The sequence below is a fragment of the Pempheris klunzingeri genome, chromosome 17, assembly GCF_042242105.1.
Source record: "Pempheris klunzingeri isolate RE-2024b chromosome 17, fPemKlu1.hap1, whole genome shotgun sequence".
NCBI lineage: Eukaryota > Metazoa > Chordata > Actinopteri > Acropomatiformes > Pempheridae > Pempheris > Pempheris klunzingeri.
In genome coordinates this window covers 16,655,602-16,672,177 of record NC_092028.1, presented here as the reverse complement: position 1 = coordinate 16,672,177, position 16,576 = coordinate 16,655,602, and the positions used below count along the sequence as shown (strand labels likewise).

At 43.1% G+C, this 16,576-nt stretch overlaps 2 protein-coding genes across 2 annotated transcripts; both read right to left on the bottom strand.

Annotated features, from left to right (window-relative positions):
- Positions 1-78: 78 nt before the first annotated feature.
- On the bottom strand, positions 79-6,574 carry uqcrc2a (ubiquinol-cytochrome c reductase core protein 2a). The gene is made up of 14 exons (XM_070847525.1): positions 6,470-6,574; positions 4,584-4,685; positions 4,092-4,241; positions 3,854-3,918; positions 3,708-3,764; positions 3,335-3,459; positions 2,956-3,053; positions 2,756-2,813; positions 2,277-2,372; positions 1,983-2,182; positions 1,765-1,845; positions 1,585-1,661; positions 1,342-1,495; positions 79-408 (listed from the first exon to the last, which is right to left on the bottom strand). Exons 1-14 carry the CDS (start codon positions 6,500-6,502, stop codon positions 325-327), a joined length of 1,380 nt encoding a protein of 459 aa, XP_070703626.1. The 5' UTR covers positions 6,503-6,574; the 3' UTR covers positions 79-324.
- A 619-nt stretch (positions 6,575-7,193) lies between these two features.
- On the bottom strand, positions 7,194-15,551 carry LOC139216703 (kelch-like protein 20). Its single transcript, XM_070847912.1, has 12 exons — positions 15,486-15,551; positions 14,833-15,129; positions 12,858-12,992; positions 12,572-12,763; positions 11,528-11,671; positions 10,573-10,759; positions 9,826-9,972; positions 9,556-9,684; positions 9,185-9,361; positions 8,944-9,090; positions 8,663-8,828; positions 7,194-8,028 (listed from the first exon to the last, which is right to left on the bottom strand). The coding sequence occupies exons 2-12, from the start codon at positions 15,106-15,108 to the stop codon at positions 7,872-7,874; spliced, it is 1,857 nt and encodes a 618-aa protein (XP_070704013.1). The 5' UTR covers positions 15,109-15,129; positions 15,486-15,551; the 3' UTR covers positions 7,194-7,871.
- Positions 15,552-16,576: the final 1,025 nt, after the last annotated feature.

Genomic DNA, 16,576 nt, shown 5'->3' with positions numbered 1-16,576 from the left:
TAAGTGCTATAAATAACCTGCTGCAGACAGTAACCCTGAATTCATTCAAAGTTTTACAAATTTAAAGCAACACCCAGCTGTTATTACTGTCATTACTTTAATTTACATAGATATACAGTGAAATGGACAAAAAAGAAAAATTGCATTATGATACTCCGGCTTCCTGTTGGCGCTTAACACTTACTGCAGGACAGAAAACAAATGACCGTTGGTATTAAATTAATTGCTGCAGGAGGCTGTGACTGTTTGAGGTCCTCTTCCTGTTTTTAAGCAGCCAGGCACAGCAGGCCTTAGTTAAAAATCACCGGTTCTCCAATTTCATTTTCATACTTCATCCACAAACGGTGTATTCAGGAGGTGTCCACTGGCTGCCATGGTCTTTTTGCCGTCCACAAACTTTTTCGCAGCCTGCAAAGAAAAGACAAATGTCCCATTAAAACTTTCTTCTTCATGTGGCTAATTACATCTTAAACAGAACACAGCTCCATTTGTTGTAATTACATATAATATAAATAAACTTTACATTTCTGGAGTGATATCTCTCCGTTTCTCCATTATTAAAGGATAACTCCAGTATTTTTTGCCACTGAGGCTCAGATTGTTATTCGGGGTGTCTGACAACATTACAGGGAGTATTCCTACAGAGATAGACCTATAAGATCCTTTTTGTTTAACCACAAACAGCCATTGTATAGCACTATTCAAACCCACCAAACTCCATCGACAAAAAAAGGAAACACTGGATTGACTTGTGCACTGCTGCCTCGATTAGTTTGCATGGTTGTGTTATTGATATTGTGTTGGATCTGATTGTTTAAAAACAACAAAGTTACATAGTAACACAAACAAACTAACTGATCAAGACAGCAGTAGACCAGCAACTCTTCTGTAAAATTACTGTTTTTGTCAATGGAGTCAGGTGGCTTTTGATCAAGCAATTGAGCGACTATTTCTAGTTCAACAAAAATGATCTCACAGGTCTCAGGACACTTTGAATAACAATCTGAGCCTGTCAGTGGTCAATGTTTTGATGTGGTGCAATTGCCCCAAAGGATAACATTACAGCCATTACTGCCCGTTATCGACTGCTGGCGAAGGCGATTTACTGAACCAATTCCAAACGTTTTTGTACCTGCCTCTCATTTCAAACCCAAATGAATAAAAATTGGGTTCAGGTTTAAAAATATCACAGTTCTTTATTATATTATTATTATTCTTTAATTTAAAATATTGATTAGTGTGTAAATTAGGTGTAAATCTTTGGCAAAGCATCACTGAAGTGAAACTGAACTTGTGATAATTTACATACAGTATCGCCACATCTACATCGAAAGCACTCACTTTGATCACATCGTCCTGGGTGACAGCATCTATGGCCTGGAGGACAGAGTCAGGGACCTGGTACGCTGCAGTGGTCAGAACCTGAGCGGCGATCTCCTCGAACAGGCCCTCAGAGCTCTCTATGGACATCAGGTACTCTGCTTTCACCTGGTTCCTATGCACACCAGAGTCATATTATATATATTATAATCTGAGTCACACAGCAGCTTCACCTCTTTGTCTAACGTCTCTCAGTGAACTCACTTCGCTCTGCTGATGTCAACCTCTGCTAGGTTTCCCTCGGCCACGCCTCTCACTTGATCAATGGCAGCTTTGATCACCTGCGCAGAGGACGGCAACGTGCAAAAGCTCAGTGAAGTTCTGCCGTCTTTGCACATTTCTGATGTTGTTACGTTTGTGTCAGAAAAAACATTTGGCAATCACCTCTCTTGCAGAGTCAGCTTGTGCAATGGTATAGACGCCAAACAGGCCGGAGTCAGAGTACGAGGCATTGAATGCTGTGGCCTGAAAGACAGCCAGAGGTCGTCTGACATTAGGAAACAAACTATCTGCACTTAAAAGTGTTGCAGCAAAGTGTCCTACAATAAAAACACATGCCAAAGAACTGTTTTTTATCTCCCTTCCTTTCTTTCTGAACTTACATCAAAGGGCTGTGCGGTAGCTTTGGCAATACCGTGGCTCAGTTTGCTGGTGATGTTCGAGCCCCTCTTTACATGTGGCCCAGCTCCCAGGATCCTTTGCAGCACGCTGAAGGCATTAGCCTCCGCACTACCAGTCACACCGCCCTCACTGGTGATCAGTGAGTGGACCAGGTTGTCGTTGTTCTGCGCCCGCAGCTCACCTACACACAAGCACACGACAGCAGCATGACAATAGTGCAGAGACAAACCTCGTAGAGCGTGACGTCGTCATTAAACTTATTAAAAGGATTTTACCTCCACGGTACACAGCCTTCGCCGCAGGTGCTCCAGCCCCGCTGCGTACACTCATGAGGGCCTCGGCCGCCTGCCTCAGGACAGAATGCTTTACACCTGAGGGCGTAAATCAGACAACACTGACATTAACAAACACAGAGCACCTTCATGAACTGCACATTCCCAGGATAGAAACTTCCAGAGGGTGATGTGTCGTCGTTCAGGCTTGCCAACACTTGTTCAAAACTCTGCACATAACATAACCAGCACTATAACTACAGACTCATTCTTCACAGTACTGACTGGGTGCTTCTGTGTCTCTGGGCTGAGGCCAAAGGACATTTGAGAAGAGTGAAAACACACACACACACACACAATTTACATCAACAAGACTGCCGTCCTCAGTGAGCCAACCATTATTAAAATGGAGCCTTTGCTAAGCAAAGCCAGATGAGAGAGGAGAGCAGATGCGACAAAACGATCCTAGTAGACAAACTCACCTAGTCCTACAAGAGCCATTCTGCCAGTGGTGAAATTGTCCTCAACAAATGACTGCAGCTACGAGGGGAGGATAAGGAGGAGGAGAGGTGTGTAAGAGCTACGCACACTCTAACAAAGAATGACTTAGACTCTCTGAGATCAAACAAGTGACTACTTTCATACAGAACATAGAGAAATAAGACAAAACTCTCACCCGTACCTGGTTAGAGGAGACACGGCCGACCATGTAGTCGGGACAGTACAGAGAGTTGGACAGGGCGTTTTTGTACGCTGCTTCATGCAACTTCTCTAATACACCTGCAGAGAAAATGCAGAAGTTCTGTTGCTGCTTGCTTTGGCCACAGAGATCATGATAATAACAATAATAATTATAATTCTGTTTATCATTATTAAGCATTTATCAAAAACATGTTACAAGGTGGTTGACAAAGACAAAAAAAACCAGAAATGACCAGATAAATAATAAATACGAGTTGAAAAGAAACAGTAAAACAGGTAAAAACAAATAATGTTACGCTGACACGGTTTCCACAATAACGCAGGTACTTTGGAGCTGAACTGTTGATCCTGGCACTGACCTATCTGAGGACACTGCTGAGCCAGAGCCTTGTCAACCTTCACCCTAGACGTCAGTTCGGCCACCTCCCACGGCCTGAACTCCTGGCCTGTGGTCACGCTGACCAAAAACTCCATGTAAGAATCTCTGAAAACACACACACACACACACACACACACACACACACACACACACACACACACACACACACACACACACACACACACACACACACACACACACACACACACACACACACACACACACACACACACACACACACACACACACACAAGCTCAGGAACGCATGCCGAGGCCTCAACATGACTTTACGTTGGCTTGAAGTTAAACGCACGTGAAACATTAAAACAATATTTGGCATGAAGATCACTTACAGGTGATCCCTCAAGCACTCTCCAGTGTAGGCCATGGTCTCTCTTGATGATGTCACACTGCAGGAGGAAAGATGACCACACAGTCGGTTCAGTACACCGAGCTACGGTTACACTGGCTTTATTTATAGCAGAGTACCATCACTGACCTCAGGCTACCCCCCAGCGCTTCCACACCGCGGCAGATCTTGAAGGCAGACGCGCCCTTAGTGGTCTACAACACAGCAAACGAGTGTTTTGACAAGACTGTGCAGTATTTTGATGACATGTGCGTTAGAAACTAAGAGGAACTTTAAGTAAAATGAGAGCCAGCTGTCTTTGATTTGTTTGGCCAATTAATAAATGTTTTTACCAAAGTCACACATCCTCAAATCGTGCACTAATTACCAGGTTTGCTGCCAGCCGCAGCACATGAGAGACGCCCTGGTTTTCCACCGTCTCATAGCGACTGCCAGCTTTCACAAACACACCGACACTGGACAAAGGGGAGTAGTTCTCCAGAGATGCTACCACCAGACCGTTGGGAAGCTTGGACACCTGACGCAGAAGACAAAACCGTTACTGGAACCAAACATCTAACTTTTTTGGCCAAAAAACAACCCCTCTAAGCAGCCTCAGCCTCAGTGGGCACATTTTGGACAAAAATATGTTAAACCCCAAGAAAGAAAATTTGGGATACGGAATCCCAAGTGATGTTAAGGTCCGGTATCTTGGTCTAGTGGAGAACGTGATTATTATTATACTTCATACAAATGTTAATGTGTATTGAATGAAAATAAAAATTTGAGTCATCTATTCATCATTTACATCGGACTATGGCGATTTAATAACCACGTCAGATGCCGAATAAATTCGTGTGTGGACGACAGCAGCACCCACCTGGACATTCTGGGGAGGGAGAGGTGCAGCTGAGGACGGTTTGTGGCCTTCGAGGGGTTCAGTCAGGGCTTGGCTCCTCCTGGCAGCAGCATAGCAACGTTTCTACAGAATCAGAATCAGTATCAGAATTACTTTAATAATCCCCAGGGGGAAATTGCTTTTTGTTCCACACAGCTCCAAAAGAATAAGAATAAAGTAATGATACAAATAATACCACTACTACTAATAATAATATATAACAACATGTACACTCAGAGTGAGGAGCTGTACTATATTATAATAATAATAATAATACAAATAATACCACTACTTCTACTAATAATAATAATATATAACAACATGTACACTCAGAGTGAGGAGCTGTATTATATAATTATAATAATAATAACAATAATAATAATCAGGTGAGTCCAGAGTCCAGGGTCCTCTCCTCAGGGAGGTGGTGACACCAAAGTTCAGATAAGTGACTTTTCTAGCCTCTGTTTAACTTTTCCTCTGTGAACACCCTCCTTGTTAGTAATGGGGAACAAGAACAAGAGCGTGCTGAAGTATTTCTACTGTCCTTGACTTTCCTGAACAGTGTTTCTGTGTGAAAGCGGCACAGCTTCATGTAGTGCTCACATTAGTATCCAGTTATATAGTCGGCTGGAGGGAGACAGACTTTCTCCTGCAGCTGATATTAAATCAGAGCAAATCTTAACCCCGTGAAGATCAACATGACCTCTAATGTTTCATAACACCTGCTGTCACCTACCCAACTCTGTTATAAGTAAATAAGTGCTGAAGAGACGCCTGGACCACTGGTTCCCAACCTGTCCTTCAAGACTTACAAGATAAATCACCAGATGACCAGCAGGACAGGAAACCACTACATTATGTTTGTTTTGCAACACAAAATCTTGTTCCTTTATATCATGTTTCTTAAATAATGATAATTTTTTACTCATATTTTGGCCTTTAATAAAAAAGGAAGGGAACTAGAAGTCACTTTCTGGCTGATCTGGTCACAACTTATCAAATAGACAAGTAGAATGTGTGTCATTTAAAGGGGTCTTTAAAGAAAAAACACAACAGCCTATGATCTAATCCTGCAACTATGTATTACCTGGATTATCAAGTAATTTATCAATTATGTTTTCAGCAATAATAAAATAATCATTTTGTCAATAAAGTGCAAATACTACAAAATATTCCATTTATGGCACAAAAATGTCTCTTGACTCGATTTTTTTATGGAGTTTTACTTGTAAATAATTCAAAATTAAATTCAGTTGCTTTCTTATTAGTGACACTAATGGATAATGGTTTCATTCAGCGTTAATGGATGTTTATGCACAGTATGGTCATGTCCATGTATGGCAGCACACAGACTGTCACACAGCAAAGGGACCTGAATCTGCTCTTCATGTGTCCTGACAACAAAGCCCGAGTTTACTGTAACAGAGTTTAAGTAAAACATCTGGATGTCGCCGCGTCGTGACCACATTAAAGACGCGTTTTGCTTTGAGACTATTAAATTATGAATAAAACTGGGCTACGCGAGTTCGGAGATGACCTTCAGACTGCATCCAGCTGAGCAAAGAAACAAGAAGCTACAAGAAGCGGCGAAGCGAAGCCGAATAAACGGCATATTTCACCACACTCTGACTTCACATTATCACTCAGTGTGTGTGTGAGTGAAACAGAGGGATGGCGTGAACTTGAAAACCCGCACAAGCCTAAATAAACCTGTATTAGCTAGCCACCTAGCATGCTAACTAGCTTGCAGGCTAACTACAGCTAAACGCGGATCCACTGTCCAAGCAGACGGAGAGCCACAGCGGGCAGAGTTTAGGTCCTGGCGGCTACACAGCTCAGACCAAACCGAGAAAAACCGCAGGACTCACGGGGAGATTGTTCAGAGACCGGATTCCTCTCATGACTCCGACTCTCTCCTTCAGTCCGGGACAGAAAGACAAGTACCACGGCGGGCTGACGTCTTACCCACAAAGCACCGCACCGCGACGTCGGTCAAAGATGATTTAGAATGGCAAGATAAACTTCGGCTAGTGCAGCGGGTTCTAATGTACTATCACAAACTCTTTGGTTTGTGATTGATAAACCAGTTGACAAGAAGCTAAAAATCGATTTATTGGGGAAGCCCAGTACAGCCAAGTCAATTAGAGAATGTGAGAAATGTTAGTAAGAACATTATACAATGATAAGAAATTAAATGTGAAAATTCTGACATTTTAAACTAAAACTAAAAATACTTGAAATTAAGTTAATTAACACTGAATACTTAATACTGAAATTAAAGTTGCCCGGTGATTTGTTAAAAAAAAATTTTTTTACAAACAAATAAATGTGTAAGCTACATTCAGTGTTGCGTCTCCAAAAATACTGCACCACTAGCTCCACTTGCACCCTGTACCTGACATTTTATTCTTTTATTCTGTGCATGATGTATTTTTAAATGTTTTATCTTAGTTATATTTGTGCACCTTATACTACAGTGTTTATACTGGTATTATCAATTGGGTATCTACAGGCTTGCTCCAAACAGTATATTTCATTGTAATTTTTCATGCTATTTGATGAAATAAAGAAAAAAAACAAACAGCATTCAGGTTAAAGAATTAAACACCTTTATTAGCACCCAACTCCATTTAAAATCACTAAAATGCATGACTCACAGTACGTTACAAAAATATACTCAAACAATTTACAGGTAGTAAAGACAATCATTCAGAACGTACAAAGTTGAATTACAAAAACAACGCTCACGTATAGACACCTTTTTTCACAGGTAACCAACTGGATTCTTTGGCCCATACAGCATCTTTTGATAGAGCAAAATATTAACTATTTAAAAAACAAAACAAAACAAAAAAATCTTCCTCACAGCTAGTCACACCCCAATAAATACGTCACATAATAATGATACAAAAATACACTATGTTGGCTGGGAATATCTTCACAGATTTGAGGTTCTCGGACATTAAAACAGTACCCTAAACATGTTCACATCAAACCGAGAGTGAGTTCAGACTTCCCACTTGAGTCTTGAGATTCACGTACGACGTTTCCTTAGTCACCGCGCCGAGAGGAGGGACCCAAGTGAGCGGGACCCATTCCTGAAGCAGTCCCCGATTAAAACCGACCGCTGTCTGCCATCAGTAACAGCTCAAACCGCATTATGCCGAATCCAGGCATCACTTCTCAGTTTGCTGCTCAGAGCTTTGAAGTGCACTGTAACCCAGTGAGGGTGCGAATAACCACGAAAGACTTCCTCCCAGGCACTCTCGCTCAGTTGTCGTTTGGCGTCCCAGGACAGCTGCTCATGTGGATGTCCTTCCTCAGCTGGAGAGACACACAGCTGAGCCAGCTGCGACTGGTGGGCATCTCCCCGACGATCTCCCACGTGTCTGTCTCGTCACAGTACCTCTCAATAGTGTCATGATATCTGCACATAAATGGTAAATTGCATTAAACGGCTGTAAATTCAACTATTCTGTCAAATACTCCTGTTCTTCACCAAGATGAAAGGCTGTAAGTATGTCTGTCCTCCTGATTTTAAATCCACAGGAACTAAATCAGGAACAAAAAGCCCCTTTTTGCACATTCTTCTGTGCGTTTCCACTGCATCTGAACACCATGAAGATGAAGCACATTATCCGATTTCACACATGATGCTTTGTTTATCCTTTTATTATTGCATGACTGATGACTGAATATTGATTCTCGGGGCCACAGACTGTGTATAAAGATGGATGATGCGTCTCTGCTTCCTCCTACTGTACAAAAATGAAGCCAAAATATGCCAAATGTGGCCGCTGCCATCTTGCACTGGTGACATCATTTGGAGCCAAAAAAAATAAATACTTAAATATTTCAAGTGCATTTAGATTTTTAGTTTGACCCATGTCCCATCCACTAACACAGAGCAGGCAGGTTTTATCACATTTAAATGTTTTGACTTCAATTTTGGAGAGTTTTTGAAATGCAAAGAAGTTCCTCAAACAGTTCCTGGGCTCCTGAGAAAGTGAAGAAGATTCACAAGTAACTTTTCTGAATTTTCCCAGACCAACCTCCCTCACCTGTCCCAGCCTTCTTCTCCTCCCAGGACGTAGATCTTTCCATCCACCACGGCAGCACCGGGCCGGTAGCGGCGTTCTTTCATGGGGGCGCACATGGTCCACTGGTTGGTCTTGGGACAGTAACACTCCACCTTATCTGTGTTCTCTGTCGAGGCGTGCCATCCACCTGAGAGGAGGAGATTTAACAGTCAGTGTCGTCGTCGTGCTTGAATTCGTAATGGTGCTTGCTGCGTTTGTTGATTGTTGAGCCACCGTGTTGTGCTGTGAGGTGTGCTGCATACCTATAACGTAAAGCTTTCCTTTGAGTGTACAGGCAGCAGAGCCGGAGCGAGCGATCTGCATGGGGGCAACCTCGGTCCACACAGAGGTTTTAGGGTTGTACACCTGAGCGAGGTCTGTGCCGTCGCCATCCTCTAGAACGGCACCACCTACCAGGACACACGAGACACAAATAAAAAACACTGTAAACCCAAATATTTTCACAAAAGCACAGCCTGCATGTGTGTAGCCTTTGGATCCTACCAGTGACATAGAGCAGTCCGTCCAGCGCCACCACAGCAGGACTCGTGACGGCCATCTTGACCGACTCGGTGAACTGCCAGGCGTTTGTGTGAGGGTTGTAGCATTCCACCGAGTCCAGACGGGAGCGCCCCTCCCACCCTCCCACTGCGTACACGAAGCCGTCCAGCATCACCAGGCCTGAGAGGAGAGCGGCGTGAGGAAGATTAATCAATTCAACAACAGCTCTTAGTGCAACTAAAACATGACTATGATCATAAAATCCTTAAAAGATTTAACTTGGAGGAAAACAAGCAAAGGACTTGTTGAATACTTTTTGGCAAAATGAAGTACTTTGTTTTGAGGACGGGGTTGTCATGCTGAGACTGCCTCACCTAACTCAGAGCGAGCTACATTCATGGGAGCCATCTCGATCCAGGAGTCGAAGCAGGGGTCGTAGCGCCACATCTCCCTGCTGGCTGAGCCGTCAGGAAACTCTCCTCCTGCCAAATACAGAGTGGAGTCTATCGAGGAGGAGGAGGAAGAGGAAGGAGAGAAAACAAGTCATCATTGTGCATTACGGAGCGGTTGCTCTTCTCAGAGATGGACACAGTCTGGAGCATCGTTTTCCCGTCTGGATGTGACTCTGGTGAGCGTTTCCTCACCCGACACGACCAGCCCGTGTTTGCTCACAGCGAAGGGCAGGCAGGCCAGATTCTTCCACTGATTCGTCACAGGATCGAAGCTCTCGACGCTGCGCAGCACCACCTTGTCGTCCTCCCCGCCAACTGTCACTATCACTTCAGCTGTCCCTGTTGCCGTGGCAACAGGGGGAGTAGAGGAACAGAGGAGTGAGCCGAGGCCTTCGGATAAATGTCAGTCTAAAACAAATGAGCGCCTGTGGGATTCAACGTGGTGGTGTGTAGAGCTACGACTAGCCATTATTGTCATTGTCCATTAATCAGTTTGTTATTTTCTCTCCTCATAATTTCTGCAAGGCCGAGCTGATAGATTCAAATGTTTAAATGCCTCATTTAGTCCCAACATGAGTCCCAAACTCAAAGATATGGGATTCAATATCACAGAAGACCAAGAAAGCAAATTCACATCTGAGAGGCAGGAAGCTGTGAATTCTTGCACAAAAAAGGATTAATCAAATTACAGTCATAACTGTAATGACTTTCTGTTGATTGTCTCATCAATAACAGACTAATTGTTTCAGCTGTTGGAGCGTTTCAGCACCTAACAGAGCGTATGGGCAGAAACCATGTATACAAGCTGTGGAATAAATGTGCCGTGTAAAAAATGGAAATGAGCATGAATGTGAAACTCTTTCTATAAAAAAAGGGAGAAAATGTGACTGAAAATGAGAATCAGGAAAAATATACATGTCTGTGTGTGTGTGTGTTTACCTGTGGACCTGCGTGGCCTTGCTCTGGGGCAGTACAGCTCTCCACGGCGGTCCTTCAGCAGCAGGTAGTCCTTGGCCTCGGAGATGAGCCTCTGGCATCCCTGGTTCTCCTTCACCACATCCAGAGACTCAATGACATCGTGGAGGTAGTAAGGGCTGATAAGAGGCAGCCGGATGTGCTCAAGGACCTTCGAGGAACAAATCAGGGGAGAGACATATGGTTGGAAGGCAAGGAACTGGCTCTAAATCTCCTTCTTGCTGAGAATTAGATGAGAAGATCGATACCACCCACACGTGTTCATGTTAAATATGAAGCTACAGCCAGGAGCTGGATAGCTTAGCTTAGCACAGCACTAAGACTGGAAACAGCTAACCTGGACTAATTCTTGGCTGGAAGCAGACTACTTTCTGGAGTCTCAGCTGGTTGCCTGGAAAAAACACAGCGACTACAAGATCTCAGCAAGTGACTGGTCCTGGCCAAAAAATAGTCTGGCAAATTGTTGTTTTTTACGTTTTTTGGTACCATTTAAATGAAATAAAACATTTCTATTCCTTTAATGTTGAGTAATGAGTGTCTGTTTATGATCCTCTACAGCAGGATATGTTTGGAAACTATTCAGATAGGCTTTCTTCATCTCCAGCATGAAAGTTTTTTTAAACTAAATAGTTGAGCTAAAAAAAAAAAATACCACACCAAAAGCAAAAAAACAACGCGGTAGTGGGGTGGGGGCCTCCTTTAGGTAGGAGAGGGTGCCTTTTGGTGTCGGACAGTTGTGACACATAGTGTTTGATTTATGGACGTCTTAAAGACGAACAGCTGCTGTGTTGAGGGCTCTTTTCAGTCGGACTGTCTGCCTCAGACACATCATAATGGGACAAGTCTGTGGTGAACACATTTGTACCAGGTCACAAAAAAAAGAAGCATGTGAGCTTGTGTGAACTCGAGTGAATCTCACCTTTTCAAAGCTCTGTTTGCGAGAAAGACACTTATTCAACCACAACATGGCCGCCTCAAACACCATCTCCTCTTTCGGCACGTTGAGATGGTCACTTGCGAGGATTTCTGTCAGTTTGTCCACACACAGAGACAGGAACTCCTCCTGGTGGGGGAAAAAACAAACAAACAAACAAATAAAAAAAGACATTGAAAGAATGAAGCACAAGTGACAACCTGCTCACTCTGCTTTCTAAACAGACACACCACCCATGGGAGTTAATCACAGGCAGGTAGATTATCTTTGTTAAGCCCCTTTCACACATGAAACTCACAACGCTGCCAAGGTTCAGTTATCCTGCTCTTGTAGCCGAGGCCAATGTGTGAAGGCAGCATTGTAAGAACTTGGTGATGGCGTGAACACATGACAGCTTCCGTATAAAAAAAAAAAAGGCATTTCCATCTGGTCATTTAATTTATAAACTTTCAGAATGATGTTTAGAAAACTTACAATTTAAACAAAGTGTTTGATTTTTCGCATCAGGCAGCATCTATTTAAAAGTGGCATTTGACTACTGCTGCAAACACACCTCTTATCAAATAACACACACTCCCACATGTGTACACAACACACACACACGTGCAGTCCACATCATCTGTACGACACCTGGTCACCCAGAGAGTCCTTCAGTCTGTGTCCTAGACCAGAAAACACAACAGGAGGCTCCAGCACATCAATATCTGCACCATAAATGTTTATTGTATCTGTGAAATATCTGACCACTGACTGTATGAGCTTTAAGCCTGTTTTATAGAGGATGTTAGGCTGTTTTATATTCTTATATTTATATACAACTTTCATTGTTGTCCTACCTCATTACCCTATGCTCATTTTTTATATTTATTTGATGTATACATAGATTTAATCTCTTTATTTTTATAGATTTCAGTCAATGAATTTGACACGAGTGGACAGGTACAACAGGAGTGACAACAAACATCTTAAATATAAGAGTGCTGGACTGACAGACAATCAGAACAGTATACGGCTCCATCGGGCTCCCACCTGCTGATGAACACTGTTGAAGTGCTCGAGAATATAATCCATGCTGCGTTTCTCCAGCACCTTACAGGAATGGGCCTCGGCGAAGCAGTGGATCCCCACACAGTTCATCTCATCCATCTGACGCTCCATGAAACGACAGCAGGCCTCGCGAACGGCCATCACGTCCAGCAGATTGGCTGCCGCCAGCAGGGCCTGCACCCAATCAGATTAGTTTTCTGCACATGAGCTCTGTTGGAGGGACGGCGGCGGCGACGGAGAAGAGAAGGCTGAGAGATGTAACTTTTACCTGCACGTTTGCTTTGGAGATGTAGACCTCGGATGTGTAGGCGTAGCTCACCAGCATGCCAATCATCTGAGGCTCGACGCCATTGATGGCAACCCGCTCCTGTTTGGACTCTATCAGGTCGGTGGAAAACATCGCCTGAGGACACGGAAGGAGGAAAACACACAATTCACGGCTGATTTTAAAGCTCATGAACAAGAACCTGGACTTCCTGTGTGTTTGTCACTAACACACAGTGGTGTGCATCTCTGGCATGTAGGTCTTGATCATTGTGAACAACTCGGCCCGTGTCTGCTCCTCTTTTCTGCAGCTCTGACAGTGATATGTGGGCTTCAAGCACTTGCCAGGTGCCAAAAGCCAGACTCTCAAAGCCTTTATAGTAACATCTGAATTGTTACTATAAATGCAACTGCAAAAAATAATTACAGAATTATTTTTTACCCACTTTTACGCAACTGTGTATTGTAACAAAGAAATATGTGGTTTCATTTAAAATGTTATTATATAATTAGGTTTACATGAGTCACTGCATAAATGAAACACCAGATTATGATGGGAAATTCACAGTAGCATTGTCTATTTATCTTCCCTTTCCTGATAATGTGCCAGACAGTGGAAATAAGTAGTTTGAAAAATTGAGTTTTTTGTGGACTATGATGACTGTTCAGAGCCACCAGGGCCTGATGATAGTTCTGGGAGCTGATTCAGAATAAATTACTCAGCCATAGAATTGTATTTACGTCTCATTAAAGCCAGAATTAGTAAATCACCCGGGTCTGGTCCTTAGGGATCATTGTTTCAAAAGCAAAGACACAATAAAGAATGGTTCATAAACTCGTGCACAAGGCAATGTTTTCTTTTTTAACACTTTGAAGCTGTAAACAATTAAAATAAATGGTAATATTGCTAAAAAAAAGCATCATATTTAAAAAAAGGTCCCATATTCTGCTCATTTTCAGGTTCATACTTGAACTTGGAGGTCAAAGTGATGATTTTCTCCTACCAGACATGGCTGCTGCTGTTGTTTTCAGCCTCTCTCTGAACGTCCGTTTAGATATTCCTTTATTAGTCCCATGTGGGGAAATTTACAATGGTGGTTATGGTGAATGGTCTGTATTTGTATGGCACCTTTCTGGTCATTTCGACCACTCAAAGCACCTTTACATTACACCCTCATTCTTCCACATGCTGACTCTGAGCAGCCAGGAATCGAACCACCTATGTGCTGCTTCGCTCACACATTCAACATCTTCATGTTACTGGGAGCTGGCACTTGTGAGGAAAAAACAATGGCGGACATGAAGTGGACTCATGTCATTAAGGATTGATGTATAGAAGAGAACTGGACACTGTTGTTGGAGCCGGAGCTCCGTTCATTCTTATGAAAAGTTGCTCAGTGGTGCATCAAGTCAAAAAAGTTCTTCTTCCAGCGACCAAATGGATCAAATTCTGATGGTGGAACGAGTCATTTCAGGTTGGTGTGACTCTCAAATGTATCCACTGATTTACAGACGTCTCTTTCACAATCTAAGTTTATGGAAAAAAGTCTTTTTGGGCTCAACAGGGTCACGTGACGATCACCGATGTTGTAATTACACAGTATAGCCATTATGTAAAATTGGGCTGGCGCACTTCCTGGGGGCTTGACTGCAGGACGTCACATGATCATTAGATGCTCTTATGACATCATAAAGGGAGCCGAATCAAAACAGAGCGTTTTCACACACTTGTACAGAAAGATGGAGCTGGAGGAAAAGGAGAGGGTGGTCTTTCCTCAGACTTTGAGGGTCTCTAGATGCACCAGGGGCGCGTGTTTATGTTGAAAAGAAAATTTTGTACAACATGGGCCCTTTAACTTTATACCATCTGGTATAAAGATCAGGTTTGCCTCTGATCACTCAGATATTCTTCGTAAAAAGGTAGCATGATTGCGGGACTGTGCAGGGATTTTGCACAGCGCTGTGGGGGTGAGGTGTACCTGGAAGTAGGAGCTGAAGGAGGCCAGCACAATGCGATGACAGGGGAACTCCTGTCCTCCGCAGCACAGAGTCACATCACAGAAGGCGTTGTTGAGCCGCAGGCTGTTGAGGCCCTGCAGGACGGTGCTGGGGTGCCTGGCCTCCACAAACAGGTAGTCCTCGCTGCTCAGAGAGGCCGGGGGGGCGGCGGCGGCGGCGTCCTCCTGGACCGGGAAGGTGACGTTGATGGTGGACGGCAGCGGCAAACCAGCGTTAACGGCAACTATATCAGCCATGTTTCAGGTTGCTAGGCAAACCTGGGAGGTTAGTGGAGCCAAAAACAGACAAGACAGCGATATTTATGACACTTTGGGGATAAAGTCTCACTTCAGCTAACAGTAGGGATTTAAACCCTCAGCTGGGGAAGTAGTTCTGTGTTAGTTCGCTCCATCTTGGTGTCATTTAAGAGAGGAATTTGAAGAGAAGCAACAAGGCGGACAGACGAGCTGAGATTGTCTATTAGCTCACTAATGAGGCTTAGCTCTGATGGAGCGGCTCGGCGGCGCAAACGAGCCGTTTTATCCCGAGTCCGACCTGTCAGGAGACCACAGGGCACGTCCGCACAGGTGAGACTAAACGTCCGGCAGCTTTTAGCGGTGACACCTGGTCTTACCTGTTGGACATAATCGTGACTACCTCAGCGCAAACACGCTCCCCGCTCTTCTGCAGCCAGTCCGCCGTCAAACGGCGATAACGAGCGGCCCTTAACGCCTCTCACCGGAAGCCCCGCCCACCTCCGCGGAGCACGTCAAGAGACGTCACCCCCGAGTACTTCCGGGTTCGCTTTTTAGTCAAATAAGTGGGATTTATTGAAAGGTTTTCATTCATCCTTAAAACACTGGAGTGGTTTAAGACTCTATGAATTACTTGAGTTATATCTTGATTAAAATCCTCCTTAAAGATTAAGTTAATTTAATTCATATACATTTTCTTCCTCTAGGATGCTGCTTGCAATTATTATTAAGTGTGTTGAACACTGACAACGGCTGTTTTGTTCTTTAGTGATTTTTAATAAAGGTTTAAAAAAAATAGTGGGAATCAACATCTGGTCCAGCCAGTGGTGGAAACTTAAAGTTAAGAGTAAAAGTTAAGTTAAGCTAAAATAAAAGAGTAAAAATACTCGCCAAAATATACTCAAAGAACCAAAAGTAATCATTATCCAGAACAGCCTATGTAAGAGTAATATCGCCTATTTTTATTGTAATTATTGATGTATTAATGTGCACTTACCGGGTGGTAAGAAGGGACTTCATTTTAATGACCTCATGTCATACGGCCAAGTCCTTTGAGAATAAATACCCCCAGGGATCAAAAAAGTCTTATTCTTATCATAAACAATAAGAATACATCATCTTTTATTTTTTGGTTGTATTTTGTATTATTAATCTGATTCTGCACAGTAAGTAGCAACTTAATTTGCTTCTCAAATACAGTAGAAGTATAAAGTAACAGAAAATAAATACTCAAGTAAAGTAGGCCCACAAGTTCCATTAAAGTTGCAATAAAAGTAAAAGTAGAATACTTGAGCCCACCGCTGGGTCCAGAATCATGTTATTATTTCAGCTATTTAAGGTACAATCGTGAAATTTAGTATTTACTATTTTTTTCTTATGTTGGCTGTATTACCAACCAGACATTCATTGCTTTTAATATTGTATTGTATATATATACAGATTATTACATTTGAGACGTTATTTTTTCATG

Excerpts from the sequence above, each read along its gene's own strand:
- LOC139216703 (XM_070847912.1), bottom strand. The coding sequence starts at position 15,108 with ATGGCTGATATAGTTGCCGTTAACGCTGGTTTGCCGCTGCCGTCCACC. Across the intron at positions 12,993-14,832 it reads CCTTCAGCTCCTACTTCCAG|GCGATGTTTTCCACCGACCT; the intron begins GTACACCTCACC and ends CCGTGTCCTCAG. Across the intron at positions 12,764-12,857 it reads TCTCCAAAGCAAACGTGCAG|GCCCTGCTGGCGGCAGCCAA; the intron begins GTAAAAGTTACA and ends GATTGGGTGCAG.
- uqcrc2a (XM_070847525.1), bottom strand. The coding sequence starts at position 6,502 with ATGAGAGGAATCCGGTCTCTGAACAATCTCCCC. Across the intron at positions 4,242-4,583 it reads TCCCTCCCCAGAATGTCCAG|GTGTCCAAGCTTCCCAACGG; the intron begins GTGGGTGCTGCT and ends CTTCTGCGTCAG. Across the intron at positions 1,496-1,584 it reads GTTGACATCAGCAGAGCGAA|GAACCAGGTGAAAGCAGAGT; the intron begins GTGAGTTCACTG and ends TGGTGTGCATAG.